Source organism: Camellia sinensis, chromosome 3 (assembly GCF_055761805.1).
Source record: "Camellia sinensis isolate YWXY chromosome 3, ASM5576180v1, whole genome shotgun sequence".
In the NCBI taxonomy this organism is placed as follows: domain Eukaryota; kingdom Viridiplantae; phylum Streptophyta; class Magnoliopsida; order Ericales; family Theaceae; genus Camellia; species Camellia sinensis.
Genome location: NC_138963.1, coordinates 151,697,074 through 151,714,124, shown reverse-complemented (window position 1 = coordinate 151,714,124; position 17,051 = coordinate 151,697,074). Strand labels below are relative to the sequence as shown.

Below are 17,051 nucleotides of genomic sequence, written 5' to 3'. Positions count from 1 at the left end.
ATCCTCAAATCCTGTACACCATCAACCACAGCAACAACATCATGACAATTTAAATAATGATTTTTTATCGTATCATTATGAACAAGCCTATTCACATTTTATTAATCGACCAATTATTACGGGAAGAAATGTAAGACTACCTTCTCAATATGACCCGCTCTTAGTTGGTAAATTAGATACAATGGGATGGCTACCTTTAACTAATTTACCAAATAAGATATATCCCCGTATTGTACGATTATTTTATGTTCACTTGACAGCTAGTGACCAACAAAATGAACCGTTCAGTCTGACCTCCTATGTGAAAGGGAAAACAATCACACTCACTCTCCGTGCTTTCGCACAAATTATTGGAGTTCAAACAGGAGATTTACAATGCTATTTTCAAAATGAGTCTGCCTTAGAACGAATGTTTGGTGATGCCACTCAGATCTATACCACAATTTGTGACAACAAATTCAGCGGCACTAATTTACTAGCCAGACATTTAAAACCCCACCTTCGTATTCTTCATCGATGGATAGTTGAAAATGTCACTCCCAAAAAAGGCCATTATGATAGTGTTTCATGTTTTAATGTGTATTTGTTATACTGTTTTGAAACTGGACAGAAATTAGATTTATGCTTCATATTACTCAAAGAAATGATGATTGCAAAACTCGATACTCTGTCTGGTCGGTCACTACCTTATGGAGCTTTGTTAACCACAATTTTCAAAGCGCATGATGTCAACCTTGAAGGGGAACAATATGTCAGAATCACTTCACCAATTTCTGAGTACATACTGACCCGAGGTGGTGGTGCTGACATTTTGATGAGCTCTATTAATATTGAAAATGAACCAATACCCGATGAGGAAGAACCCAATGACAATGTCATGCCACCAAATGAACAACCCCATTACTGGACTGATTATTTGACTGCGGAACAGGAACGGTACAATCAGCGCGTACAATGGGAACAACAAATGGCTAATCAGCTCAATACATTGGGTACTCGATTCGATGAATTTGCCGCTGCTCAAAACTCACTAATTCAACAATTTAGCGAGTTTCGTATAGACTCAGGGAGACATGATGAAGTGACAAGGAACCGCATTGATCAGATTGACCATCGAGTCACTCAGCTATACCATCACTATTACCCTCCACCGCCAACACCACCTGATAATGATGCTTAACTTGTTGAAAAATCAGTTTCAATGGTGAAACAGATGTAGTGGCTACATGTTTTTTTTTTTCAATTTTTTTTTGGTTATTTATGTTCTTATTTTGTTGTACTTCTTTTATTTTGTTACTTTGTTGTAAACTTCTGTATTTATGTCATGAATAAGAAGTGTTTTTTTTTAAATCTATATAAAACAAGTTACAATGTTCTGACAATTTTGTTCATAAAGATTTCGCAAACGGAAAAATTATGGGCGTAGAAAAATAAATATATGTGAACAAAATAAATGTCTAACAAATCATTCATTTCAATGAAATGAATAAAAATTAAACAAATAAAAATTAATTTGTCTGTATCAATTAATACAAAAAATGAAATTAATGTTGTAAAATGAAATAAAACAAGTTTCAAGTAAATAATAAACCTTTTTTTTTAAAAAAGTAAAAGGAAAAGAAAAAGTTAATATGAACAAAATTTTTAAAAAATAAGGTGTAAAAAGAAAAAAAAAATTAAAAAAAAAAACTGAATTAATAACAAAACTTTCAAATTGTTTACTATTTAACAAAAAGTCAAACCCACGAATATGTCATGTACAAATATTTTTTCACAAAATTGAAAATAATAAATTATAATTATTTTATTAATTTCAGTCATTATGAAACCTTTATTACATTACTTCACCCACCACCCAGGACCCACCACCACCCACCTACCACCCACCACCACTCACTACCACCCACCACCACCCACCACCACCCACCTCCTACCACCCACAACCACCTACCACCCACCACCACCCACCACCTACCACCCACCACCCACCTGCCACCACCTACCACCCAGTACCACTCACCACCATCCACCTCCCACCACCACCCACCACCACTCACCATCCACCACCACCTACCACCCACCACCACCCACCTCCTACCACCCACAACCACCTACCACCCACCACCACCCACCTCCTACCACCCACCACCACTCACTCACCATCCACCACCACCTACCACCCACCACCACTCACCACTACTCACCACCACTCACCATCCACCTGCCACCACCACCCACCACCTACCACCACTCGCCACCACCCACCACGTACCACCCACCACCACTCACCACCCACCACCCACCTCCTACCACCCACCACCACTCACCATCCACCTGCTACCACCACCCACCTCCTACCACCTACCACCATTGATGACCCACCACATTACATAATGACTGAAAGTAATAAAATAATTACACATTTAAAACCAGTACTCAATACGATATGGAGTTGCCTTATTGACATTCATTTTCTATCCGTGGCCAACATGATTTTGCCACATAGCAGTAGCAATTGCATCCCGAATGTTCGATTGATACGTTAACCCATGTTGTGACATGTCAACGTAGTCAGCTTGGTTTCCAACAAGCTCGTCTTCTTCTGCTTCTGCGGCCATTTCATTATCAGCTTCCATAAATAATGGGTCCATAGCTGCATGCAAACGGATCCAATTGTGCACTACACAACATGCAATCACGAGAGGCCCTTGTCTTGTAGACTTGTAATTTGGCATGGACCGCAATATTGGGAAGCGCTTCTTCAAAACACCAAATGTTCTTTCTATGACATTGCGTAATGACGAATGGCGATGGTTAAACAATTCCTTTGATCCTGAATAATGACGGCCACGAAACTCTTGCAAGTGATATCGTTGAGACCGAAATGGGGCAAGAAATCCAGGCATGTTTGTGAAACCAGCATCAACTAAATAGTACTTACCTACATGTAAATAATGAATATACAGTTCTGTCAATTGATAAGTGCACAAAAAAAAAAAGTGCACTATATGATATTTGCGGACAGTTACCATTGGGTGGGTGTGGGAACTGTAGATCAGCTCGTGTAATAGAGTCAATCAAAATAGCGTTGTCGTGAGTGCTACCTTCCCATCCGGAATTAATAAATGTGAACAACATATCGAAGTCGCAAGCTGCGAGTACGTTTTGCGATACCGTTGATTTCCGACCGCGGAATGTATTTTGTCTTGAAGCGGGGACCCATGCATCGACCAACGTGCCATCAATAGCACCGACACAATCCTAATTGACATATATTTATTTGACATTAAAAGCAAAACAAACTTCGATATTACTTTTATAATTTAAAAGGAAATAATATTTATTTCACATACGTTATTGATATGTACAACTTACAGGATAGTCATATTGTTCATACCTTGAACCAGGGAAAAAATCTCGTGTCATTTAAAATTTTTGCCGGTGTGTCGTCTTGGTTACGTGGCCTGATAACCGTTGATGCAAGCTTGCACAATGCCCGCATAATAATTTTTATATGCCGACAAATTGTTTCCGTGGAGTGCTGAAATCTATCTGCCAATAGTCGATGACGATCATTTTGTGCAAAAGTGTTTAAAAAAATTCCAAGCGATTCCTCGACACTTATATGCATATGCTCAATATCGATAAAGCCATTGTGGAGTAAAGTGTCTTTCAATAAAATGAATGTTTGTGCATCCATTCGCATAATGTTCATCATTGTTTCTGGATGGCCGGTTAATAGGCCGAAGATGTAATCATCACCTTTGAATGGACACGTTCGCTGCGGTCGGCGAGTACTTGAGGCGTTGATTTGGTCATACATGCAAGCAATCATCAAAAAATCCATAAAATCATCAGTAACCTCATCCTCGTCTGATGAGATCTCCATTGAATTATTTTCTCTGTCGGATGACATATGGTTTTGTCTACATCACAGTAAAACCATAATTATAAAATATGTCATTAATGCTGCAACACATACCATTAATGGTGAAATAGAATTAAAAAGGAAGTACATGAATAGTCAGCCGTAGTTATATTTCAGTGTACACTAAAATTTATAGAAGGACAAAATTTATTTAATACGTGCTCATATTGTCATAACACAACATAATAGAAAAGAAAACATAAATTACTTAAAAGTTAAAAAAAAAAAAAAAACATACGAAGATAGGAAAGGGAAGAGGATATGATAGAAGAAAAAAGAAAAGAAAAAACCAAGTAAGGAATAATGAAATCATTTTTTAGCTCAGACAGGGCGATTTGATAACGCAATCAATGAAGAGCTTCTGACTTCACTGCAAAGCGAGGATCATGGGTAGGCGCAAATGGGTAGGCGTGCGCATAAAAAACCTTCGCCATTCCTTATCCTTGAACAATGTCAGTGCCTTAATGTACTGCACTGGTGGTATGTCCCCAAGCTCTAGTAATGCATCTTGACATGCATCAAGAGAGTAATCATCACCACCTGCACTTACAGCCTCTGTCTCATTTTCTCTTGCACGTGAATGTCCTGTTTTTGCTTGTACATAGGATGTGAAAGCTGCGCACACATCATCAAACCCACTTGACCGTGACTTTTTAGAAGGACCACTGTCAGTCTGGCTGGTTGTAGGGCCCCTCTTGTGACTTTTGCCCTTTGCTGGATCCATGTACTCATCCCCATATAAGTCAACAGGAATTGCCTCAGCAGCGTTACTCCCACCAGCATTACTCCCACCAACATCAGGGTTCCAAAATTTATTTAACATGTCATCTTCTTCTTCTGAGTCAAGGGCTCCTTGTGTGGATGCACGAGATAAGGCCCCTGTGGCACAACAATTTTCAACAATTTCTGTCATTTCTTGAAAATATTCAAATCCTTTTGTCCTAAACTTCTTCACATTTCTGTTGGCCTACAACAAATACAAATAAAGAATTAAGCACTGTATGTATCATGAAATCTTTAAATTAAAATTATTTAATAGTACAGATTAATGAACAACCTTATCCCAAAATTCATCAGGTGCAACAACAGTGCCTACAATTGGATCCCATCCCAGACCAGTCTGTGCCTGGAGTCGCTTAAATGTCTGATAATCAGCTTTCAATCGCTGATATTTTTGGCGCACCTGTGTTGCTGTATACCGAAATCCATACAAATTGTGCAACTGATTTGCATAATGATTCCAATGCCTAATTGTCCACGAAGTAGTACGGCCAGTTGTTTGATTTTTTCTAACCTCATCTCTCAACATATTAATTAATTTTGTTTCACTTCTGGCCGTCCACATTTTTGTTTCTTGGTTGTCATCAGAATTATTTTCATCCATCTATAAACATACAAATGAAATTTAAACTAGTCTAGGGTAGATATACAACACAAACAGATCATAACAGAGCAAAATGATTTCAAAGAGAACACAGATAAAAAAAACAGCAGATGATATTATTTAAAGGAAAAAAATAGCGTAACAGATTACTTCAATTCAAATAGCAGAAATATAACCACAACTAATAAAAAAAATCAGGTAACATTATCATTGAATGGTAGGAGAAAACCAGTAAAAAAGATGTAAGGTTATTTAAAGGAAAAAAATAGCGTAACAGATTACTTCAATTCAAATAGCAGGAATATAACCACAACTAATAAAAAAAAAACAGCTAACATTATCTTTGAATGGTAGGAGAAAACCAGTAAAAAAGATGTAAGGAAAATGGGACGGGTAGAAAATGAAGTAGGAAAAAAACCAGTAAATAAACCAGTGGAGCTAACATTATCTTTGAATGGTAGGAGAAAACCAGTAAAAAAGATTTAAGGAAAATGGGACGGGTAGAAAATGAAGTAGGAAAAAAACCAGTAAATAAACCAGTGGAAGGGGTGGGTAGGTCGACCGGCCGGTCGACCGGCCGGATGACCCCGGGGAAGACCGGCCGGGTGTCCAGGTACAAGTTGTTCAGAAGTTCTTTTCTTGCAGAAGGTTCAAACAGCTCACAATTCAAAACAACAACCGATCTGAAATGAGAAATAGGCGTCCACAAATTATGAGAAACCATCTGGGAACTGATTTTAACTTCTCAAAAATTATTTATATATAATAGATTCAGATCGATTTAGCAGCTTACTGCTATTCTTCTTCGCAAAAGGTGAAATAATTCAGGAAAATAGAAAACATCTTAAAAAAAAAATAATAAATAGTCCCTCACACTTCTCAGAAAATATTTGAGAATTGATTTCGACTTGTATAAAATCGTTTGCAGTTGAAGGATATATTTACCAGATTCGTGGGACTTGAATAATTATCGCCGGTGATGGAATGTGTATACTGACTTAAGGTAGCACTGTTTCTTCGTCGGATTCGACAACAAATTTCATCAATTTGACCTGAAAGAAAAATAAAATAAAATTAGGGATGAATTTTTCAAATCATTTTCGTATAACAAAATATGTAAATAAATTTGTGAGTTCTTTTACGTCGCAGTCGTCGTTGTTTCGTTGCCCGTAATAAGAATCTTCCACAACGCACAAATCGTAAGGAACTCGATTTGTGAAAGATGATACCAGTATAGAGCGGGTTGGGTGGATCCATTATGTATAAAATCAGTCTTCTCTGTTAAGCCCACCCGTGATAAATCTGAAGTGCCTGTGATGAATCTGAAGTATCTGAAGTACTGATGTTTGATAGACAAGCCTACCCGTGATCAATATAAAGGACTGATGTTTGATACAGAGATGAGCTTCACGTGAATATTTCAGACACGATGGAATATTTCAGAGACGATGGAGACGACATAGAAGGACATGAAAGAATGCACAAGAGTTGAAAGTAGAGATACAACCTGCCAAACAGGTTTTCATACTATAATTTGAATTCACACGCGGAAATCTATTTTGAGTGCTCTATCCAAACGTGAAGCGCGAGTTTATATGTTGAAAACTAATTTGAAAATACAACCAAACAGACCCGAAATGTTTTGTTCCAATTCAGGCGACCCAGTCTATACTTGTATGCTGTGCGCATCACATAGTAAATCTAGGCTAATAATCGGAATAAGAACACATAATGTTTTCAAAAATTGATATCATGGTTAGTAGGGGCCGATCTTTGATCGGGCGAGCGGGGGTGCTCACGAAGTGACCTTCCCCAATCGTACCCAAGTTCCCGAGCCGAGGCAACTTTGGTGATGACGGACACGTGGCCTTAGGCAAACGAGTCAGGGTTTCCTAAATTTTCCCAAAATAAAATATTTAGGTGGCGACTCTGTATCTGGCAAAGCAGTCCATGTTTGGCACTTCTTTCAAAAATCTGTTTTCTCAAAACGATTTGTCGGATTTGGACTCTTTGGTTCAAGATTTAGAACCGTGACAAAATTGAGAGTCCGAACTGTAGTGAGCCCAATATCGAACGGAACGGGGGGGACTCGTTCCTCCCGGGGCGTTCGGGGGACGTCTACAGTTTCTGGCGAATCTGCTGGGAACTTAGAGAACTTGACTCGAACTCATGATATCTGGTTTTGACTACACTTATGTGTTTCTTTGCATTGCATTTGCATTGGTGCGCCTAGGACACCGTGTTTGCCATCTGCTATTCCTGAACGGTTTGCCGGAGGCTTGTCTTGTCAAGACATGACCATAAGGCTGACCGGTTGTGGGCTCTGCCAGTATGAGAACACAAACCCCGGTTTTACCGGGGCACCCTTTTTGACCATTCGACCTAGTGCATATTTGGAATCCATAGTGACCATTCCAAACTAGGACAGGTTGCTTACCCGATATAGGTTGTTTGAAACCGCTGCGTGCGTATTGAAACCCTAGCGCCTGACAAAATAGGACAGGGAAACCCTACCCCAACATAGGGGTGTTTTGAATCTCACTTGCTTGTTATGTGCTTTTGGAGTGCGTCTCCATATGAATGCATGTATCAGTCTACAAGTTTGGGCATCAGGCCTGCGGGCACCAGTTCAGTATTTTGGGTATTAGGCCTGCGGACACTAGTTCAGTATTTTCGGAATCAGTTATATCTACGGGTATCAGATTCAGTTTTGGGGGCAGTAATTTTGGGAACAGTGATCAACGGTCGAATGCAGTTATTCAGTTATGTTCATGTCTGTATTAGTGAGATTAGGCTGAGATGCTGCATGTTTTCTCTTTCAGTTCGGAGACTCGGTTCAGAGTAACCAGTGTTCTCCTTTGTTGAGGCAAGACAGGAAAAGGCTCACCGGTTTTTCAGATCCGTTAGTCACCAGTCCGGTCCATCTGATCCGTCAGTCACCAGTTCGGTCCATCTGATCCGTCAGTCACCAGTCCGGTCCATTTGATCCGTTAGTCACCAGTCACATCACCTCTGTTCAGTTCAGCAAAACTCGTGATGACGCAAAATTTGGAAGAAATTGTGGTTATGGCAGCCGCATCAGACCAAGGAATCACATTGCAGGGTGATATCGATGTTGAAGTGCCACACCCACCCAGGTCACCTGCCGCACATCCGATCTGGGAACCCCAGTTATTTCAAACCCGTGAGCCCACCACATTCGAGTTGATGAGAATGATTGGTGACCTTCAAAGGTCTGTGGCGGATCTAGCCTGCGGAATATCGGTTCCGCCACCAAATTCATCGTATACTAGGAATTTCATACTGCAGGAGCCCCCGCTACTGGGGCGAATTATAATTGAGCTCAGCCAACCTGAAGCTGTCTCAAGCTCTGGTAATAATATGTCAACAACAGCCGGACTTTGTACTGGTCAAGCAACCCAAACCTTCCACCAAGCTGAGGCTAGTGGAAAGAACAAGATGAAGATGGACACTGATCCCTATGAACAACTCCAGCAAGCTGTTGGGGCTCTGAAAGCCAGAGGGTTGAATAAGCAACAAGTACTCGCAGTTGTGACTAAGACTGTGGATGACATCTTCCCTACTAAAGACGAGAGCAGTTCAAACTAGGGGGAAAATCGAGATGAGGATCGTCGTACCAGAACAATTCCTTCCAATTCTAACCCTGCACCTGGAAAAGATCAGAGAGCCAAGGCAGCATCTGCGGATCCCTTTTCGAGTGCGTCTAGCAAAAACTCGCAGACTTCGAAATATCTTCCCCGAGGTCGAAGGGTCTTCCATGCCCTCTACATGCCTCTGTCTAAGGCCCTTCAAATCCTCGTCGAAGAAGGGCATCTCAAACCCCTCGAGCCTCGGCCTCTCCCGAGTCCCCTTCCAACTAAGCATGATGGTACCCAGTACTGTGTGTACCACCAACAGACTGGTCACACCATTGACAACTGCTTCCGTCTTCATCATGAAGTACAGGATCTGTTTGACAATGGGGTCATCCTCCCGCCGAGCTCAGCAAAGTCTATCGGCACTGGATCGGTGAATTTGGGGGGATAATGTTATGTGATCGGGGGATGAACCACCTGCAGGCAGCGCTCGATTAACTCCAGACGTGGGAATGGCATGCACTGTTCTGAGCAATATGCAAATACCAGTTTTTGTGCTTTCTGACTTGGGTATTAGGTTAGTCTTGTTGTGTTGTACAGAGTCAGTCTTTTCTTACTGAGTCAGTTGGGTCTGTCTTGTTGTACCGAGTCAGTCCTGTTTTGTTAGAGTCAGGTGATTCCGGGGGTGTTACCTCGGGCATCACTGTTTTGTTTTGTGTTTGTCTTTTTGCTTTCTTTTGAGTCTGTTTCTGTCTTGGAGCCAGTAATGGCAACAGATTTGAATAAACAGCAGTGATTTTCGCACTCTTGTATTTGCTTCAGCCATGCGCCAGTTGTGCCAGAAGATTTGAATGAAACGGCAATGCATCTCACCTGCTCTTTTGTGCCTTGAATTCATTACATCGACCTAAGTTTTTCAAAACCTTTTGAACACTGTGGTGAAAACGAAGAGGAAGGAATTCCTCGGGTTTTGCAAAAATTTGATCAATTGAGAGAAAGAGAGGCATGCTAAGCCCTTAATGAATGAAATCATGCTTGTTAGTGTGAGTAATGGGAAGGATCCTGGCTTGATCCAGATTGGTTCTACACTGTCTTCAGCGCGAGCGACTGGTTGCTCTCTTAAAAGATTTCAAAAAATGTTTTGCGCGGTCCTGCGAAGACCTATGTAGAATCGCTCTTGAGATTGTGCAGCTTAGGATCGCTCTCAACCTCGAGACTCGACCCCTCTGCTTTCAAAACCTTGAACTCGAATTCAGAACGTTCAACGGTCAACTACAATGTGAGGCCTGTGTGGCCAGATTCAAAGAAGCCCTCGAACAAGAGGCAAGGAAGTCAGATCAAGAAGACCAGATGTCATCAAAAGAAGCTTACAGAGCCAGATCAGAAGCACCCCTTCAACTAGGGGCCAAAAATGTCAGATGTGCTCGAAGAGTCAAAAAGTGGGATGTTTCTCAAGCTAACAAAGACTGGCAAGAATGCCAAATCCCAGAAGGAAAGAAAGAAGAGGGTATCGCTGAAGGACAACTGAGTTCCGATCCACAACACTAGGGGCAAATTCAGCCCCCCATTGGATGGACTCCTACATCATCAGCGAACATCAGCCATTCTCCTGGATTCAGATGACATCAGGATCTCAAAACCATTTGACATGGATCAGCTACACTTTTACCCTTGAGAGGCTTCTTGGGCCGAAAACCCGGAAGGGCGACCCAGGCAAAAGTTAGAGCAAGAGAAAAATACAAAAAAAAAAAAACAAAAAAAAAAATGCAAAAGAAAAGAAAAAAAAGAAAAAAAAATGCAAAAAAAAAAAAGAAGAGAAAAAGAAATGAAAAAATTGAAAAGAAAAGAAAAACAAAGCTCGCAAGGTTGAAAACCCAGAAAGGGCGGCCTTGGCAAAAGTTAGAGCGTAAAAGGAGAGGTTAAATACCCGAGTGTACCTTACCCCCGAACTACGTAAGGCTTGATTCCCATGTTTGGGATATGTAGGCAACTTCATTCTGAAGTCCAGCCGTAAAACACTTCAAATTGACTGTGTCCATGTAATGGTTTCGATCATCTTTACTTTCTTTGTATCTGAGGATTTGGTTGTGTTCGTCACTCTGAAGACTGCCTACAATGCGCTGCGGTGCCATCCAAACAAGGGGCAACTTTCCGTTGCCATTCAATGCGCCGCGGTGCCGTTCAAACAAGGGGCAACTTTCCGTTGCCATGCAGTGTCCTTCAGGCAAGGGGCAATTTTCCTTCGGATATGAGGTTGTGCATCTCAAGAGTAGGTTTCGTGCTCGTTGAGCAGTGGCCGTTTGCAAAAATAGTTTTTGAAAATTTTTACTGAGGTTGACTAATTTCTCAAAAATTATTTCATTTTCCCAAACTAGACCATTTCTTGGACCCAAAAAAGGAAAATTTTCAGTGCTCATAACTTGACTTGCATGATTTCAAATAAAAAATCGAACAAGTGTGTTAATCTAACTCTCATGTTGGTCAAAATTGTTTTAGCAGAACGTCAAAAACAAAAAAAATGGTCAAAATAATGAACTAGGGGCACAGTTAAGTCAGGTGTTCTGTCTTTTCCCCGTTGTCAACATACTTGCCGGAAAAGGGCACTCTACTTGCCAGAAAGGACACTCTACCCGCCAGAAAAGGGCATAACTGAAGTTAACAACAAAGGGCTGAAAGCTCTCTCATCCTCCAAGCAGCGAGGTATCAAGCTAAGTGTGAAGCACGAATTGGCATGGATCGAGATGCTCCATTTCCTCATCCGGCGCATCGACAGATGTCACCAGAGGAAATAGCCGTGAGCTGATTATGTTGGGCGTGAGCCCGCAACTTCCTGTTCATCCATCAACCACCTAGGGGAGGGATAAAAAAATGAGAGATTAAAGAATAGAGAGATGTGCGCTGAGAGAAAAAGTGAGGAAAAGGGCTTTTTCAGCAAAAACAGAGCCTCAGGGCCGAGTGATGTGAGAATCACAAATGAGAAAGGGTGGAAAACAATACCCGGAGAAACTGGCTCCTCACGAACTGAAAGGTCTCTCGTCTTTGTAACACGTCTGTGTGTTGTGTCTTTTATTTTGTTTGTCTCGATTCTTGCTTTGAGTCGTTCCGAGTGTGTCTCGATGTGTTTAGGTTATTTACCTTTTCTTTTCCATTGTTCAGTCTTCTTCGCTGTGTTCAGTCATAAGCTCAATACCCAGTTAAGAACGTATTTCTTAATTTCAAAAAATTGTCTTGCGCTCAGAGTGCCGTGTTGTTCTCCATATTTGTGCAAAACAAGATTTTGTTCTTCCAAAAACAGCAGGGTTCAACCCAAGTCATGTGGGAACAGTAAAGCCAGAACCCATCTGAAGCTATATAGGTTCCAAACTTTGAAGCAAAAGGAAAAGAGAAAGATGTCGGATATCTGAGTTTGTTTCAACTCCTGCAAGTTCCGTCATCGCATCCTGTATGGTCAGAATGAGCTGTGTGTTCAAAATTAAAAGACTACTGAGTTATGAGCCGTGTGTTCAAATTGAGCAGTGTTATGTTGTGAGCTGCGTGTTCAACATGAAGTATATGAGTTGTGTGTTCAGAATTGAAGTGTGTGAACTGCGTGTTCAACATGAAGTATATGAGCTGCGTGTTCAGAAGAGGAATGTGTGAGCTACGTGTTCAACATGAAGTATATGAGCTGTGTGTTCAGAATTGAAGTGTGTGAACTGCGTGTTCAACATGAAGTATATGAGCTGCGTGTTCAGAAGAGGAATGTGTGAGCTGCGTGTTCAACATGAAGTATATGAGCTGTGTGTTTAGAATTGAAGTGTGCGAGCTGTGTGTTCAACATGAAGCATATGAGCTGCGTGTTCAAAGTAAAGTGAATGGGCTACGCGTTCAGAAATTCAAAAGTTTGAGCTGCGTGTCCAACTTCTTTCAACAAGTGTGTGCTGCGTGTTCACAATCAAAATGGGCTGCGTGTTCAACTTTCAACAAGTGTATGTTGCGTGTTCACAATAAAAAATGGGCTGCGTGTTCAGAAATTCAACAGTTTGGGCTGCGTGTTCAACTCTCAACTAGTGTGTGCTGTGTGTTCACCTCAACATTCGGGCTGCGTGTTCAGACTTCAAAGACAGTGAGCTGCGTGTTCAACTCTCAACTAGTGTGTGCTGTGTGTTCACCTCAAAATTTGGGCTGCGTGTTCAGAAATTCAACAGTTTGGGCTGCGTGTTCAACTCTCAACTAGTGTGTGCTGTGTGTTCACCTCAACATTTGGGTTGCGTGTTCAGACCTCAAAGATAGTGAGCTGCGTGTTTAACTCTCAACCAGTGTGTGCTGTGTGTTCACCTCAAAGTTTGGGCTGTGTGTTCAACTTTCAAAAAACTGTGGGCTGTGTGTTCACGACAACAAGTTTGAGCTGTGTGTTCGGATTTCAAGAAAATATGGGCCGCGTGTTCACCGCAAGAGTTTGAGCTGTGTGTTCAGATTTCAAAAACTGTGGGCTGTGTGTTCAAGACAACAAGTTTGAGCTATGTGTTCAGATTCCAAGAAAATGTGGGCCGCGTGTTCACCGCAAGAGTTTGAGCTGTGTGTTCAGATTTCAAGAAAATGTGGGCTGCGTGGTCGCGACAAAAGTTTGGGCTGTGTGTTCAAACTTTCAATTAGTGTGTGCTGCGTGTTCACCTCGAAATTTGGGCTGCGCGTTCAGAAATTCAAAGTATGGGCTGCGTGTTCACAATCAATTTGGGCTGCGCGTTCGGAAATTCAAAGTATGGACTGCGTGTTCAACTTTTAATCAGTGTGTGCTGCGTGTTCACAATCAAATTGGGCCGCGTGTTCAGAAATTCAAAAGTTTGGGCTGCGTGTTCAACTTTCAATCAGTGTGTGCTGTGTGTTCACCCTAAAATTTGGGCTGTGCGTTCAGATTTCAAAAGTTTGGGCTGCATGTTCAACTTTCAATCAGGGTGTGCTGCGTGTTCATAATCAAATTGGGCTACGTGTTCAGAAATTCAAAAGTTTGGGCTGCGTGTTCAACTTTCAATCAAGGTGTGCTGCGTGTTCACAATCAAATTGGGCTGCGTGTTCAGAAATTCAAAAGTATGGGCTGCGTGTTCAACTTTTAATCAGTGTGTGCTGTGTTCACCTTAAAATTTGGCCTGTGCGTTCAGATTTCAAAAGTTTGGGTTGCATGTTCAACTTTCAATCAGGGTGTGCTGCGTGTTCACAATCAAATTGGGCTGCGTGTTCAGAAATTCAAGAGTTTGGGCTGCGTGTTCAACTTTCAATCAGGGTGTGCTGCGTGTTCACAATCAAATTGGGCTGCGTGTTCAGAAATTCAAGAGTTTGGGTTGCGTGTTCAACTTTCAATCAGGGTGTGCTGCGTGTTCACAATCAAATTGGGCTGTGTGTTCAGAAATTCAAAAGTTTGAGCTGTGTGTTTAGATTTCAAAAAGTATGGGCTGCGTGTTCACGACAAAAAGTATGAGCTGCGTGTTCAGAAATTCAAGTGCTTGAGTTGTGTGTTCAAAAATGCAAACCGGGGAAATGAGCTGTGTGCCCAAAGAAGGAGCTGTGTGCCCGAAAAATGAGCTGTGTGCCTAAAAAGGAACTGTATGCCCGAAAACGAGCTGTGTGCTCGGAAAAATGAGCTATGTGCCCAAAGAAGGAGCTGTGTGCCTGAAAAGGAGCTGTGTGCTTGAAGAAGGAGCTGTGTGCCCCCAAAATGAGCTGTGTGCCCCAGAAATGAGCTGTGTGCCCGAAGAATGAGCTGTGTACCCAAAATAAGCTGCGTGCCCGAATGAGCTATGTGCCCGAAAGAGCTGTGTGCCCAGATCAACAGAGTGCTGTGTGTCGAGCTGCGTGCCGAATGAACAGAATATTGTGTTGTGAGCGGTGGACCAAACGAACAAAGTGTTATGGTGTGAGCTGTGTGCCAACTGAATGGAATGCTATGTCGTAAGCTGTATGCTAAGTCTTGCATTGTGCATGCATCTCATCGCACTATTTTGCGCTGTGACCATTACTTGCATTGTGCATGCATTTTACCGTGCTATTTTGTGCATCGCACTGTTTGGTACAATCTATACTCGTGCTATCTTGCGCACCTTACCTGTATCGCACTGTCTTGTGCACTCACCTGGTCTAGGAGACCTTATATCCTTCGGTCTAAGGAGACCTTAAATCCTGTATCATCATTCGCGTTGTTCTGCGCATCGCACTTGCATTTATTCGCACCGTCTTGTGAACTTTCCGGTCTAGGAGACCTTAAATCCTCTAAAGGTGCAATTCCTTTGGTGTTTGTCGTGCTCGAACGACTTCTGGTGGTCTGGTATAGCCACCTGCCTGTGTTTGCGGTGAGTTCCTAGGAGACCAACTGAGACGGTGGAAACTAGAGTTCGAATGGCTTATGCCTAGAACGCAAAGGTTTCGGGATTTCCGAGACTAAAGTCTGGTTTAAATACCCAGGGGTATATCCTCGGCTTGAAAGCTGTATGGCAGCCCCATAGATTGAGATAGCATCTGTATGCACCTCAATTCTGGATACTGATCCAACCTAGTCTGTCACCCTGTTGGAGAATAGGGAAAGCTACAACCATAGTCAGGGAGAAAAGTAATACCTGTGGTTCAACTGAGAAGAAGAGGAAGATTCCCACATCAGCATGAGGTAGGACATTGCCGAGGTAAGTCATTACCAATTGCCCCTGTAAGATACCTTTACCTCTTAGCTACTACATTGCATCTTAGCCACTACACTGCAGTGCATTGCATGAGTCCTCAATTTTCAAACCGGCTTCGCGTAGCGTATAAGTTCAATCTTCAAAATATTTCTGCATATCATTTTGCATCTTGCCCCTGAACTATGCTAGTTTGATTCCTCGCAAAAAGGATACGTAGGTAGCCTGCGGGCACAACCATTTATTTATCTATATTTTGTTTGTTTGTCCAAGTCTTCGGCCTTGTCAAAAATGGGTCGTCTCTGGGCTTTGACATTCACTCCTGTCACTTCTTGACTTCCGAGTTCTGTCAAAGAGGGGCAACTGTAGACACCTTATTTTTGACCACCTTTAAGACTCGGACGCGACTGATGGTTTTGGAAGATGTGCAGGGCAAATGTTCAATTTCTTCAGCAAGGAGAGAGTCAAAGCTCAACGTCATACCCTTTTTTGGACCAAAACAATCTTGATCAAAAAATTTTAGCCGTAAAACCCTCTATTTCAAAACGTTTTTGAAATAAAGTTTTTACGATGTTCCGAGGCTCGCATTTTGTCAAATGTTGCGCTTTTCGGTAAACTGAGCAAGGACGAAGTGGAAAAGAATGAAAGAGAGATGAAATCTTTGAAAAAAATCTTTCAAAACAGCTTGCTTAGGGGTTTGAAGTTGAAGAAAAGAGGAGAAGAGGGAAGAAATCTAGTTGGGGGAGAAAATGGGCATGAACCGTTAAGAAAGAGTCGAGCAGCCCTCGCCAAATCGGGCCTATTCATTTGCACACTTGGAATCAAGCTATGAGGCCACCACCGTTGGAAATAATACTTCCGGGGCTTCATTTTTCACTCAAGAATCTCCTAAATCCAATTCCGTATGGGGGAGATATAGTTGATTGAAGTAGGGCATCACTCCGGTTAGGACTGAATCTGTGCGGCTTCACGGAAACTGGCATAACTTTTTTCACAAGAGGAATTTTAATGCAAGGTTTATGCCATTGGAAAGCTAACTTCTGGGGCTTCAATTTAGACACTTGAATGGCCACCATTGGACTTCCCAATCACCCACCGGCCACTTTTCTTTCCGGTAGCCCATTTTTTTTGTCCTGAAAGTAGCAGGCCGGCCAAAAAATCTAGCTGGCCGGCCACCTAGCTGGTGAAATGACTTTTTTGCCCTTTTTAGCTAGCCGGCCATAACCCCCTCCCCAAGTGTGTCCTAGAAGTGAATTTTGTTTTCCTCTAGGCCTTATGTCCGAGGGTTTGGCCTTTTGGGGGGAAACTTGAATTGTTTTCCCCCCCATTTTCCCCCCTCTTTTACACCCTTTTTGTCTATATAACCAGCACTCCCAGCTGGTTTTGGGGGGTTATAAATTTTTGCTTTGAGCCTCATATGTTGCATCTTCCACTCTCTACATCCTAACCCTCAAAACCCTTAAGTTCCTACACCATTTCTACACCACCACCTAGCACCA

At 42.0% G+C, this 17,051-nt stretch overlaps 2 protein-coding genes across 2 annotated transcripts; both read right to left on the bottom strand.

Moving 5' to 3' along the window:
- Positions 1-2,474: 2,474 nt before the first annotated feature.
- Positions 2,475-3,889, bottom strand: LOC145821925 (uncharacterized). Its single transcript, XM_082918497.1, has 3 exons — positions 3,799-3,889; positions 3,030-3,104; positions 2,475-2,941 (listed from the first exon to the last, which is right to left on the bottom strand). Exons 1-3 carry the CDS (start codon positions 3,887-3,889, stop codon positions 2,475-2,477), a joined length of 633 nt encoding a protein of 210 aa, XP_082774623.1.
- Positions 3,890-4,004: 115 nt separating this feature from the next.
- Positions 4,005-6,366, bottom strand: LOC114301308 (uncharacterized). Its single transcript, XM_028246264.2, has 2 exons — positions 4,986-6,366; positions 4,005-4,895 (listed from the first exon to the last, which is right to left on the bottom strand). Exons 1-2 carry the CDS (start codon positions 5,310-5,312, stop codon positions 4,296-4,298), a joined length of 927 nt encoding a protein of 308 aa, XP_028102065.2. The 5' UTR covers positions 5,313-6,366; the 3' UTR covers positions 4,005-4,295.
- Positions 6,367-17,051: the final 10,685 nt, after the last annotated feature.

Excerpts from the sequence above, each read along its gene's own strand:
- LOC145821925 (XM_082918497.1), bottom strand. The coding sequence starts at position 3,889 with ATGGAGATCTCATCAGACGAGGATGAGGTTACTGATGATTTTATGGAT. Across the intron at positions 3,105-3,798 it reads TGACCAAATCAACGCCTCAA|GTAGCACTCACGACAACGCT; the intron begins GTACTCGCCGAC and ends CCGGATGGGAAG. Across the intron at positions 2,942-3,029 it reads GTTCCCACACCCACCCAATG|GTAAGTACTATTTAGTTGAT; the intron begins GTAACTGTCCGC and ends ATTTACATGTAG.
- LOC114301308 (XM_028246264.2), bottom strand. The coding sequence starts at position 5,312 with ATGGATGAAAATAATTCTGATGACAACCAAGAAACAAAAATGTGGACG. Across the intron at positions 4,896-4,985 it reads CTGATGAATTTTGGGATAAG|GCCAACAGAAATGTGAAGAA; the intron begins GTTGTTCATTAA and ends TATTTGTTGTAG.